Source organism: Microcaecilia unicolor, chromosome 4 (genome assembly GCF_901765095.1).
Source record: "Microcaecilia unicolor chromosome 4, aMicUni1.1, whole genome shotgun sequence".
Lineage (NCBI taxonomy): Eukaryota > Metazoa > Chordata > Amphibia > Gymnophiona > Siphonopidae > Microcaecilia > Microcaecilia unicolor.
This window is the reverse complement of record NC_044034.1, coordinates 94,143,121-94,155,853: the sequence shown is the minus strand read 5'-3', so window position 1 is coordinate 94,155,853 and position 12,733 is coordinate 94,143,121. Positions and strand designations below refer to the sequence as shown.

Genomic DNA, 12,733 nt, shown 5'->3' with positions numbered 1-12,733 from the left:
TACTTTTCTTTGAGAGCAGCAGGCATATTTTCACATTCCTCCCACCGCTCTTTGGAGTTGTCTTCATAGCTTTATTATACTGCTGGTCCTGCGCTCAAGTGTCGGAAGGGAAGGCACTGGTGCATGTGTGGTGGGAGCATTGCCTCAAAGCTTTAAAGTGATAGTGCACTTGGCAGTGTTCACACTGGGCTCCGTAGATAGTCATCCACATGTGAGAATATATGCTTGCTGTCCTCTGAGAACATCTGTTACAAGTAAGTACCTTTACTTTCCCTTTCATCTTGCTTTTATTTACTTTCTTTGTATAAAGATCAGTTCTTTTCTTATAGCATGTTTCAATTTAGCGTACTGTTCTTCCACTTCTCTTCTCTCACTGCCAGCTATTCCTTCTAGTTGATCTCCATTTTATAGAAGGCAGCATTTTTGAAGTGCAGGACTTTAAGTGTGGTGTGTTAGGATGTTGCTTTAGCTTTTATATTGAATCATACTGTGTGATGATCACAGCTGCCCAAGTGGGCACCTAACTGGATTTTTGACACAGTAAAACTTTGGTTTATTTGTTAGGGAAGCTAGAGGAGGCCAAGAAATGACCCAGCATTTTCTCCAACATGTATGTGTATTGTAAATTGCAGCAATGTGCTCTCTCTAAACAGAAACAGCTGTGAGCAGCATATCATTAAATGGCCCGGCCCGGACTCACAGGCGAGGCCAGAGCAGGAATACTCGTGCATCAAAGCAAATGGAAACCAACACCAGAGTCATTGAAGCCCTCTGTAAAGAGAGCGATTGCTGTGTGGATGAGGTAAGGTTATTGTTAATAGAGCTTAAAACCTTAGCAGGCTGGTGATTTCAGCAAAGGAAATAGGCATGGTCAATAGCCTTCAAGGTTCCTACAGCTCAGCAGTAGACTCTGGAGCAAGAGTTAGGAAGTTTTGTGGCATAGCTTTCAAGATTCTTTGGCAATTCTGTGCCACCTTTGCATAAGTTTGTATATATTTTATATTGATACACACAATTGCAAATTCTTACATTTTTTTAATTGTTATTTTTTAAGCAAAGTTTGCTAGTGTTTGTTTGCCTGAATAATTTTTAAATTTCTTTCTCCACCCCTCTGAAGGGACACCACCTTGTAGTGGTGGAGGGGCTTCTGTGTTTCAGTTACTCAGAGGGCTATGCTGAAGGGTTACCCATATCAGACAAGCCTCTGAGGAGAAACCAGACAAAGAGTGTCCCAAACTGGGAGAGTGTAAGATGGTGACCTGAAGTTTGTATGCCCAGCTGCCCTCTGAAGTTTTGTCTTCTTTATGTAAATACCTTCTCTGCAATTGCACTTTCCTTAACTGAGAGGAAGGGAACAACCGGCGGTCAGCCGCTGATGGCCAGCGTTTTGTCCCCTGAGCAGCAAGTGCGGGACTGCTGCGCGTCAAACTGCCCACAGATGAAAGGGTTGGCGAGTCCTTTGATTAGCACCGGCGAAGGAGCATCGACGCTCTTGGACCTGGAAAAACAACTCCATCACTCCCGAATTATTCAACCACCATGTCCAGAGGAGTGAGTTAGAGGCATATGCTGAAACGGAGGACGTTTACAGCAGAACCCGAATCGGCAGAACCACTCCTAAACACCTCAAGAGAAATCACCTTGGAGTTTTTGGCTTCCGTGGAGGTTACATTGAATGCCATCTGGAAGGCGCTTTGGGACCTGACGGCGGTAGTAAATAACTTTGTTTCAGAGATAATCTTATTGGAGAGTTACATGGACAATTTGACTGAACCCTTTGAGAGTGAAAAATTGATATAATAAATGAAGTTCTACACAAGCTAGAAGTGGTTATGATCCTGAAAATGATAATGGACCAAAAACTTTGAATGATAAGGTGGATGTTATTGTGGATGATTAATGCTGAGATTATTGTTTTTCCCAGAGTTCCAGGTATGACTCCTAAAGTTTTCCTCAGAAATATTTCCTTAATTATTATTTTGAAAGGAGTGAAGCCTGTGAAAATTGGGATTGCTTTTAATCAGTGGGATTTGAATTAGAGACTTAAGTATATGTATTGTTAAATAATTTCTGGTTTTTAAAAGAGAGAGAATGTAATCAGATGTATTATTTCTAACTAAAAATCTAGACAATAACTATGTTCTCAATGAAATGAATTGACTATACACTGTATTTGGTCTTGAAGAAGCCAACCAGTTGATCAGTGTGGAATAATGAATTAGATGAGTAATATCTGGGGATAATCAGGTTAATACCATGTTTACTTCGGTTTACTGTTTAATTGATCTCCTTGTCTTATCTCACTCTCCATATTTTTCTTTACTTTGTGGTCTAAGAAAGAGAAAGATTGTATATAATCCATATATCAAGTTGGGCTTGTTTTCTTCTTATCTTGTATTAATGTGCAGTCATCTCTGTATTACTGTTTGCAAGTGACCCTTGTAAAATGAAAATTATAAATAAACTAGTAAAAAAGGCCCGTTTCTGACACAAATGAAACGGGCGCTAGCAAGGTTTTCCTCAGAGTGTGTATGTTTGGGAGAGTGTATGTGAGAGTGACTGTTTGAGAGTCAGAGTGAAAGTGTGAGTCCAATCCATGCTCCTCTGTCACCTGGCCCCTCCATTCATCCCTATCCAGCAATTCCCCTCTCTGCCTGAGGCCTGCCCTGCAATCCATATCCATCCATGCCCATCTGTCCCCTCCATTCATCCCTATCCAGCAATTCCCCTCTCCCTGAGTCCTGCCCTTCCAATCCATGCCCATCCATGCTCATCTGTCACCTGGCCCCTCCATTTTTCCCTATCCAGCATTTCCCCTCTCTGCCTGAGGCCTGTCCTGCAATCCATATCCATCCATGCCCATCTGTCCCCTCCATTCATCCCTATCCAGCAATTCCCCTCTCCCTGAGTCCTGCCCTTCCAATCCATGCTCATCTGTCACCTGGCCCCTCCATTTTTCCCTATCCAGCATTTCCCCTCTCTGCCTGAGGCCTGCCCTGCAATCCATATCCATCCATGCCCATCTGTCCCCTCCATTCATCCCTATCCAGCAATTCCCCTCTCCCTGAGTCCTGCCCTTCCAATCCATGCCCATCCATGCTCATCTGTCACCTGGCCCCTCCATTTTTCCCTATCCAGCATTTCCCCTCTCTGCCTGAGGCCTGCCCTGCAATCCATATCCATCCATGCCCATCTGTCCCCTCCATTCATCCCTATCCAGCAATTCCCCTCTCCCTGAGTCCTGCCCTTCCAATCCATGCTCATCTGTCACCTGGCCCCTCCATTTTTCCCTATCCAGCATTTCCCCTCTCTGCCTGAGGCCTGCCCTGCAATCCATATCCATCCATGCCCATCTGTCCCCTCCATTCATCCCTATCCAGCAATTCCCCTCTCCCTGAGTCCTGCCCTTCCAATCCATGCCCATCCATGCTCATCTGTCACCTGGCCCCTCCATTTTTCCCTATCCAGCATTTCCCCTCTCTGCCTGAGGCCTGCCCTGCAATCCATATCCATCCATGCCCATCTGTCCCCTCCATTCATCCCTATCCAGCAATTCCCCTCTCCCTGAGTCCTGCCCTTCCAATCCATGCTCATCTGTCACCTGGCCCCTCCATTTTGCCTATCCAGCAATTGCCCTCTCTCCCTGAGGCCTGCGCTCCCAATCCATGGCCATCCATGCTCCTCTGTCCCCTGCCGCCTCCATTCATCCTTTTCCAGCAAGTCCCCTCTCTCCCTTCCATGACCCCCCCCCCCCCTCGCATCCATGCTCCTCTCTCTCCCATGTGCCAGCCTGGGCCGGCCTCTTTCCCCCCCCCCCCCCCCCCCCCCCCCGCTCGCATCCATGCTGTGGTTGGCCACCCTCTTCTCTCCCCCCAACATGCGTTTTTTTTTCTTCCACCCCCTCCCGCGAACCTGTCGATCCCCCCCCCCCCCCGCCGGAACGCCGAAAACTGCCGCCGCCGTTGTTGTACTACCTTCCCTTCCCGTAGGTTGTTGAATCATCTTAGAAAGTTTAACTCCGTGCGTCTGACGTCAGACGCACGGAGTTAAACTTTCCATAATGATTCAACAACCTACGGGAAGGGAAGGTAGTACAACAACGGCGGCGGCAGTTTTCGGCGTTCCGGCGGGGGGGGATCGACAGGTTCGCGGGAGGGGGTGGGTTTCGAGGGGGCCATAGCGCGGGGGGGGGGGGGGGGGGTGACAGCTGATTCCGAGGCAGTAGGAGCAGCGTGTTTCCCTACTCCTCCCCTTGCCTTGCAATCAGCTGTTTTGACGTCAGTGACGTCAGTGCGTGTCTGCCTCACAGACCACCTCCAGCCAAGGAGCCACGGTCCCAAGCACAGAACGTTGGAGGTGAGAATTATTATATAGGATGATTTAAATTTCTTTCTCCATTTAACATCTCTTCCTCCTTTTAATTTGGATTTTCATGCCTTTCTCTTTTCTCAGTTAACCTACTCCTGCTCAGTAAGGCAGTGCTTTTTTGCCTTCCATCTGCTTCCCCTCTTCCCCATGTATCTTGTTCTCCTTTTCCTATCTTCATATTTTTTGTGTTCTCCATATATACTATCGTCCAATTGTCTTCTCACTTTCTTTCCATACCCCTTCTTTCTCCCTTGCTCTCCCATAGCTGTTGTAGCCTTTTTGTCCAGTGTGATTGCATGTTTCTCATTAATTCAGCCATAGAGGTTAGGTGGCATGGTTCCTGTGGATTTAGTGGTAGAGGATTGAGAAGGAAGAGCATGGGTAGCAAGAGGAGCAAGGGAAAAGATCAAGGGTTGGGTAGAGGAGGAAAGCAGTAGGATTATTGGAAATTGTTAGTGATGGAGAAAATTAAAATTACTTTTACATGCGTGTTTTTTTTCCCTTACATAAGCATGCTTTGGCTTTTCCTGAAAAACACAAGTTGTGCGACAGCGGCAGAAGGTTTGGTCAGTCCTTTGTGAATGCTTCTTCCATGCTTCACATGACCATGTTAGTTTAGGAAATATGGAGATTGTAGATATAGCATATGAGTGCTGTTCTATTAAAATCATTGGAAACTTCTACCCCCAGTCTGACTCTGAACCTGTGCTTTTCCCTGCTAATTTGTCAAAATTCCTGCATTTTAAAATGGGAGAGCAGGAGTTTTTGGTGCAGGATGAGAAATGGTAAGGAATATATTTTGCTATATGGCTTTCCTGGGTGAGATACAACATAGTAAATGACAGCAGATAAAGACCAGTATGATTCATCTAGTCTATCCATTAAGGTGACTAAAGTCATACATCTGTTCCATGTAGGTAGCACCTCTCTGCCTTTTATGAGGTGTGAAAGTCATTTAAGTTTTGCTTTGGTTCCACCCTTTTGTTCTGCAGGGATCCTTTGTGGTGTTCCCATGCCTTTTTGAATTCCATCATTTTTGTTCCCACCACCTCCAATGGGAGAGTGATCCAGATATCCACCACACCAGAAAGAAATATTTCCTGGTTTTCTCTAGTTCCTTGCAGCTTCAATTTGCATATTAATACCTTTCAAATATTTAAACATATGTATCATATCTCCCCTTTCTGTCCTTTCTTCCAAGGTCTTCAAATCTCTTCTCATGGAGTGGCCTAGTGGTTAGAGCACCGGTCTTGCAATCCAGAGGTGGCCGGTTCAAATCCCACTGCTGCTCCTTGTGATCTTGGGCAAGTCACTTAACCCTCCATTGCCTCAGGTACAAGCTTAGATTGTGAGCCCTCCTGGGACAGAGAAATGTCCAGTGTACCTGAATGTAACTCACCTTGAGCTACTACTGAAAAAAAGTGTGAGCAAAATAATAAAAAAAAAAAAAATCTTGTGCAGATGCCATACCATTTTGTTCCTTTCAGGGGCGTAGCTACGGGTGTTCCCAGTTTAGCCTCAGGCCCGCCCACCAAGAAGCAGATCCTTACCCTCTCCCACCCCTGCCGCAGCGCTTCATTTAATGCTGTCGGCGCTGCTGTTGCACAGTCTCCCACCCCCGCGGCGGCGCTTACACTTTGCTATGGCGCTGCCTGACAGCAACGCTACAGATGCGGCTCCGACGTCCTGCTCCAGGGCCTTCCCTCTGCCGCGCTGATGTAACTTCCTGTTTACGGAAGCGGGATGCGGAAGGCCCCTGAGCAGGACGTCTGTGCTGTATCTGTAGCGTTGATGTCAGGCAGCGCTATAGCAAAGTGTCAGCGCCGCCGCGGGGGTGGGAGACTGTGAGATGAGGGTGAGGAGGAAGTCAGTGGGGTGCTGGCCCAGTAAGGGGAGGCTGGGAGGGGAGGGGCCTGAAGGGAACAGAAGGGTGCTGGACATGCCAGGGGCAGAGGGTTGGAGGAAAGGGAGAGAGCTTTTGGATTTGCAGAGGGGAAGTTGGAGGGAAGGGGAGAGGTTTTGGATTTGCAGAGGGGAGGTTGGAGGGAAGGGGAGAGGTTTTGGATTTGCAGAGGGGAGGTTGGAGGGAAGGGGAGAGGTGCAGGGAGCCAGATGCATAAGGGGAAGGAAGGAAGAGGAAGAGAAGCTGGTTGGGGGGTGGGATCAGAGAGGAGAGGGACACATTGGTGTGGAGGAGGGAGAAAGGGGACATAGGGAAGTATACAGAAGGGAGATGATGGGCATTAGGTGGAAGCGTGGGGACAGGGACACAAATGTGAGATGCTGAATGGGAATGGCACATGGGCACAGAGGGGTAATGCCTGACAAGGGGGGGGGGGAACGGGGATATGGAAAAGAGATAAAATGCTGGACACTGGAGAGCAGGGCCGTGCCAATGCGGTAAGCCAGGTAAGCAATGCAGGGGGGCGCCTGCCTTCGAGGGGCGCTGCTGCCCTGCGGTCCCTGCCTTCCACTCACTTGCAAAATCTTTTAGCTGAAGTTGCGATCGCCCCTGCCCTAAAACCGGAAGTGAAAGCAACAGCATTATTCACTGAGGCAGGCAGGCTCTTCAAGTTATTTTAAAGAATGCAACCAAATTGCTATATATGCTGTGGTTTGTGGCTAATTCCTCACTCAGGGTGAGCTTCAGAGCTTGAACCGCATTCAAATTAAAGACAACCTGAAATTTTAAAAGTGCTAAAAATAAGTTTTAAAAGTATTTGTATTAAATCTAATTGCAGAATTCAGGTGCTGGGACTCTGTACTTGGTTGTCATATGCTCAGATTTGTTTAAATCGTATGCAAATTAGTCCGTTTTTGGGAGGTTCTCATTTGCATATTTATGAATAAAAAATGATGGAAGTGTTTACAGCCTTAATGTTAGGGCATGGCTCTGATCAAAAGTGTGAAGTTTGGTCCAAAAACGAAGGGTTTATCTAGTGTTTTTCACTAAAAATTCCCATTACAGTGTCTGTATGTTAATCTGCATTCAAATAGAGCTCTCTGATTGGATGATCAGCTTTTGTTAGAAATCTGCCCGGAAGGGAACAGAGTGAGACAGCAACTGACTGTCGGTTTGGCCAAGAGAGACATGCAGCTGTGAGTTCCTGTGTGTGTTGACTGAAATTATAAAAGACTGCCAGATTATGTGGTAAATGAGAAAATATGAATGAAAAGAGGTTGGTGGAGATTGAAGTTTGAGATTTCTCTAGTGAAAAAGGATCTGAATATTTCAGGATTACTTGAAGTTTATGAAGAATAGAAAAGGGTGAATTTCAGTTTGAGTGTTTAAATCCTATAAGCTATATAAAGGCTAGGTAGATTTAAGTGACTGTAAGCAAGGAAACCTTAATATTTAATCTGAAATAAATATTTGATCTGAGATAGTTGATCAGAGACAAATGTTTGATCTGAATTATATCCTTTGGTGCAAAGGAGATTAGAAAAAGAATCTTTGGAAACTAAGAGGACTTTGCTCACATTTTGAATTAGCATTCCTATTTTGAGTTGGAAATCTTTGAAGTGTTATGAAATACATTTTGCTTTAATGAAATTGCTAAACTTTAGAGTCAGAGCCTTATCAATGAGGGATACATACAGTGCTATTTTTTTCCTGATGTCCAGCTTACTTGCCTGCTCCCTTCTGTTCCTGCTTTGCTAGACGGAGGGGGTGGGGGCGCCAACTGATAGTCTGCAGGGGGGCACCAGAGACCCTAGGCACGGCCCTGCTGGAGAGGGGGGTATATGGACACGGGGGTGGGGGGGGGGAAGAGAGATACCAGACAAGGGGGAGAATAGGAACACAGAAAGGATATGCTTGGCATGGGGTGCATAGGTGCACAGAGGATTGATGATGGATGAGAGGATATGAACACAAGGGAGATACTGGACAAGGAAATATAGAAAAACAGAGATGGGAGATGGATGATGGACATGGAGAAAGAAGAAATGTCAAATAGGAGACCCTGGCAAGTGAGTTAAGAGAAGACAGAGGGAAGCAGAAACCAGAGATTGGGACCAATATGATTTGAGAAAAAATGACCAGACAACAAAAAGGTATAAAAAATTATTTTATTTTCAATGTTGTGAATATAATATGTTGGATTTGGAATGTACATCTTGCCAAAGTTGATGTTAAACATGGCTGGGGTCCAGGACAGAAATCTAGGAAAGGACCCCAAAGTCCATTACCAGGCCGTGCCTTCATCTTCCAGCATGCAGGCTTTCTCTGGCCAAGGAACCAAGCACAATTGCCCTAGTTGCAACCCCTAACACCATCCCTGGCATGTGCCATCTTTATATTTTGCACAGGAGCAAATGCCTTTCTTTCTTGTTTCTCTGGTGTTGTACTACATGCAAGGTCTAGTTTCTTGGGGTTTCCGTTTAATTTCTATTTCTAGAGTTTGTGGTCACTTATTCTGTATTTGACATTTGTGTCTTGTGTGTGTGTCTGAGGTATTCTGTTAGCATGAAGTTTCCATGTAGCATTCTGTAGTAATTTGGCTTGTTCAGCTTTCCTGATAAATGTATTTGTATTTTAGGGCCCTACTATAATATTTAAGGCACTTCCTTTTCATTGGTAGGATCTTTGTTTTTGGAAGTTAGCATGGTAGATTTGCTCTAGGTTCTGAGTGACTTTTGTTTTATAGATTTTTTTAAAGATAATTTATAATATGTCTGTAATTGAGATTACACTAGAAAACAAAATGTCTTTGTATGATGAGTTTTATGGAGAATTGTCCTTGCTGTGCTCCTGTATCCATTGTTGGTGGAGGGCCAGGAGGTTCTCTGGATGCAGAATGTGTTTGGCTTCAATATCATATATGTGTTGGAGGACCATGGCTCAATGGGGCTGAATAGTGCAGTCTATTGTACTTCCCTTAGCTCTCAATTGGCCTGCAGCCACTGAAGCCTGCACTGCAACCTTCATTGAAGTTATGGGGAGTGGGGTAGGGACAGAGCATGGGTGCATCAGGTTGCTGTTTGTTCTCTTTCAAAAAAGTTGGCAACTCTAGTGCCCACCCATCCAACCTATTGGCCCACCCAAAAATTGCCTTCTGGCTACGCCACTGCTTTCCTCTGAATCACCTCAAGTCTTTTTATATCCTTAGTGAGATACGGCCTCCAAAGCTAAACATTGTACACTGCTTCAAGTGAATTCCTTTAAAAAGGCAGTCAATAAATCCAAATAAATAAACATAATAGGTGATGGCAGATAAAAGACCTGCATAGGCCACCCAGTCTGACCAAAAAGATAAACTCATAGCATATGGTATGATGTGATATAATGTATGCATACTTGATCTTGATCTGATCTTGATCTGTCCTTGCTATTTTTGAGGCACAGGCCATAGACGTTTGCTTGGCACTAGTATTATTCCACAACTACTGGGATTTCTGTCAAAGCCCCACTCCAGCCCTCCAGATCTGTCTAGCTATAATCGGGGCACAGACTGTAGAAGTATGCCTGACTCTGGCCTTATTATCCAATTATTGGAGTTGCTCTCTAAGTACCACTAAACAGAGTACTCCAAGTAGGTCCTTACTATGGGATGGCTCTTATCTCCTCCCCCCAACTTCTGCCCAGAGATCTCCACCTTGTACTACAGGAAATGCCCACTGTCAAAATGCACACACTTAACCACCATTTCAGGGATTATATTTTGGCATTTTAAGCATTTATTTTTTCTGGACAATGCTGTATGTCCCAAAAGAAGACACCCCCCCCAAAGCTGCTTCAAAAGAGGTTTCTAGTGCAACAAGACCATAGCTATTATGCATACTCAGATATTCAGTGCCTGCAATGCCTGGGACCCAACCATGTTTCCTCTCATTGTATTCTCTGTTGACAAATGTCAGAGGGATTTTTGTCGGAGAAAAGCAGCTTGAAAAGCTTTTCACTGATGAGACCAGTTCATCAGCATTGGAAACATTGGACTCCTTGTAAACATTGAAGCTGCATTGGATGCTAGAGAGTCAACGACATCAAAAGTGCCTTGATAATCCTCAACATTGAGCATTGGTAGAGTTCACTGGGAGCAGTTGTCATCTGATGCCTGTCTGAAGAACAGAATTTGTCCTCATCTTCCTCGGCATTGAAGCTGTCATGAACGGCTTCATCATGCTGTCACGGAGGAACCTTATTAGCATGCCAAGTCTGAGGAACTTCTACCATCCTGTCTGCTTCCTGTGCTCCTCTGAAGAGCAGGGTTGCAGCATAATCTGCTTTCAACTAGACACCCTTTCCTGCTCATTTTCCAACAGTATGGCGCACCCTGCCCTCTTGTGATGTCATCAGTGGCTTCAACATGCTGTCACAGAGGGACCTTATCAGCGTGCGGAGTCTGAGGAACTCCTCTCATCCTGTCTGCTTCCTGTGTTCCTCTGAAGAGCACCGTTGCAGCATAACCTGCTTTCAACTAGAGACCCTTTCCTGCTCGTTTTCCAACAGCATGGCATGAAGCCCTGCCCCCTTATGACATCAGCGGCTTCATCACGCTCTCACAGAGGAACCTTATCAGCATGCCGAGTCTGAGGCGTGCCACTGAAGGGGCACTCTCAAGGGACATGTCACGCACCCTAATGTGCACTTTTGCGGGCAACTTTAGGGCTACTGGAGGTGAAGACACTGTTCAAAAGACCCTTTTGTATAAAAGCATAATGTCATGGTTGTTACTATTATAGCTGTGTTATCTAGGGTTGGGATGGGTGGAAAATCTGAAGTTGGGAAATGTGGAGGAGTTAGTAGGTTTATCAATACCAGTAATACAATCAGATTACAAACGAGTATGCCACAAGAATAAAGTATAGATTTTGGTAACTTGGTAGATTGTATGACGTATATATGGATCACAGAAGTGATATGGGGTGTTAGACTTATTTATGATGATGATTAGAAAAAAAGATTGAGAGACAAGGGTAGGTGTTTAATATACCCTTCTGTTATTTCCAGGGTTCCTACTGAAGAGGATTATGGGTCAATTGAATGCTTGTACTTAAATGTTCGCTCAGTCTGTAATAAGACAATATTAATTCATGACCTAATTAATGATACACAAGTGGGTTTGACTTTTATAAGTGGAACTTAGTTGCCAGACTCCTTTGTCCTATAGGTTATCAGATATTACATAATGCCAGACAAGACAGGGAGGTGGGCTAGCTATTATTATATAAAGATGCATTTAACATCGCAAAGGTAGAAAACATTATGGAAATGGGTTTAGAAGTGGTGGTTTGAATGGTATTAGTGAGCGGATACTTGAAATCATAGCTCGATATATGCTTGTTTTTAAGGAATTAATTATTTTAGGAGATATGAATATACACTTGGAAAATTATAATGTTTCAGTACAGCAGGTTTTAGATTTTCTGTTGCAATTGGATCTTAAGATTGATACTAATCAAGCGGCACGTAAAGATGGTCATACGCTTGATTTTCTGGCTTTCACCAAAAGGAATGATCCAGAAAATAGGACATCAGAAGTAGGATGCATTCCTTGGACAGATCATTTTGTTTTGAATTTTTTTCTAAGACCATTTAAGAGCTTTCAATCCAAGTCTAAGATTAATACATGTCTTAGCCAGGGAAAAATTGATGCAGAACTTTTTTGGCAGAAAGGGGGGGGGAGGGAGGGGAGAACTAAAGTCAGACATACAACATCCGGAACAACAACTACAGGCTTGGAATAATGCAGTGTATATAGTTAAACAAATTAGAACCTTTGGAAAAAAAAAAGGAATGGCAGTTTAAAACAGAATCACTGGTATTTACCAGAGTTGGCAAATCTTAAGAGGGGGCTGTAGGAGGCTAGAGAGATCCTGGAGTAAAACTAAAGATCCTGGTACTTATAGACAATGGAAAGAAGAAATTAAAATATATAAAAATTCTGTAGCTGTGACTAAAAGCTTCTTAATACCCAGAATGTGTTTTTTTTGTTGTGGTGGTTCTTACATATGAATAATGGAGGAAAAAAGCCTCTGTATCCTCTGTCAATATTATAATTTTTTATATGATTCATGGGGTGGACTCTTCATTGGCTTAAAAAACCTCCAATTTTTCTTTTAATCTTTATTTTTTGTGATTAATATGTATAACTTTTAATTCTATTTGAGCATATAGCACTTACCTTGATTGTCCAACAGGGTCCCGTTTCACCATGTTGGCTTTATCAAGGAAACCTCCTGCTTATGCCTGTCTGTAATAAATGAAACCACGTTAGTCAGCCATCCTCCGATTATAAAAGCTGTTACCTCAGAAAATCACACTTCAGTTGTTAATTCCTCACTCCCATTTGGGAAACTTTTCCAACACGATGTAATAAAGAAATCTCTTTCTTGTATGATTCATTATATGAAAGACGCTGTA

At 44.2% G+C, this 12,733-nt stretch overlaps 1 protein-coding gene across 3 annotated transcripts in view; it reads left to right on the top strand.

Moving 5' to 3' along the window:
- Nucleotides 1–12,733, top strand: part of RB1 (RB transcriptional corepressor 1) — a 462,098-nt gene that overhangs the window by 108,185 nt on the left and 341,180 nt on the right. For all 3 annotated transcript variants that reach the window (XM_030200484.1, XM_030200483.1, XM_030200482.1), the window contains exon 8: nt 654–802. In XM_030200484.1, the coding sequence (XP_030056344.1) occupies nt 654–802 (149 nt within the window). The remainder of the gene's footprint in view (nt 1–653; nt 803–12,733) is intronic.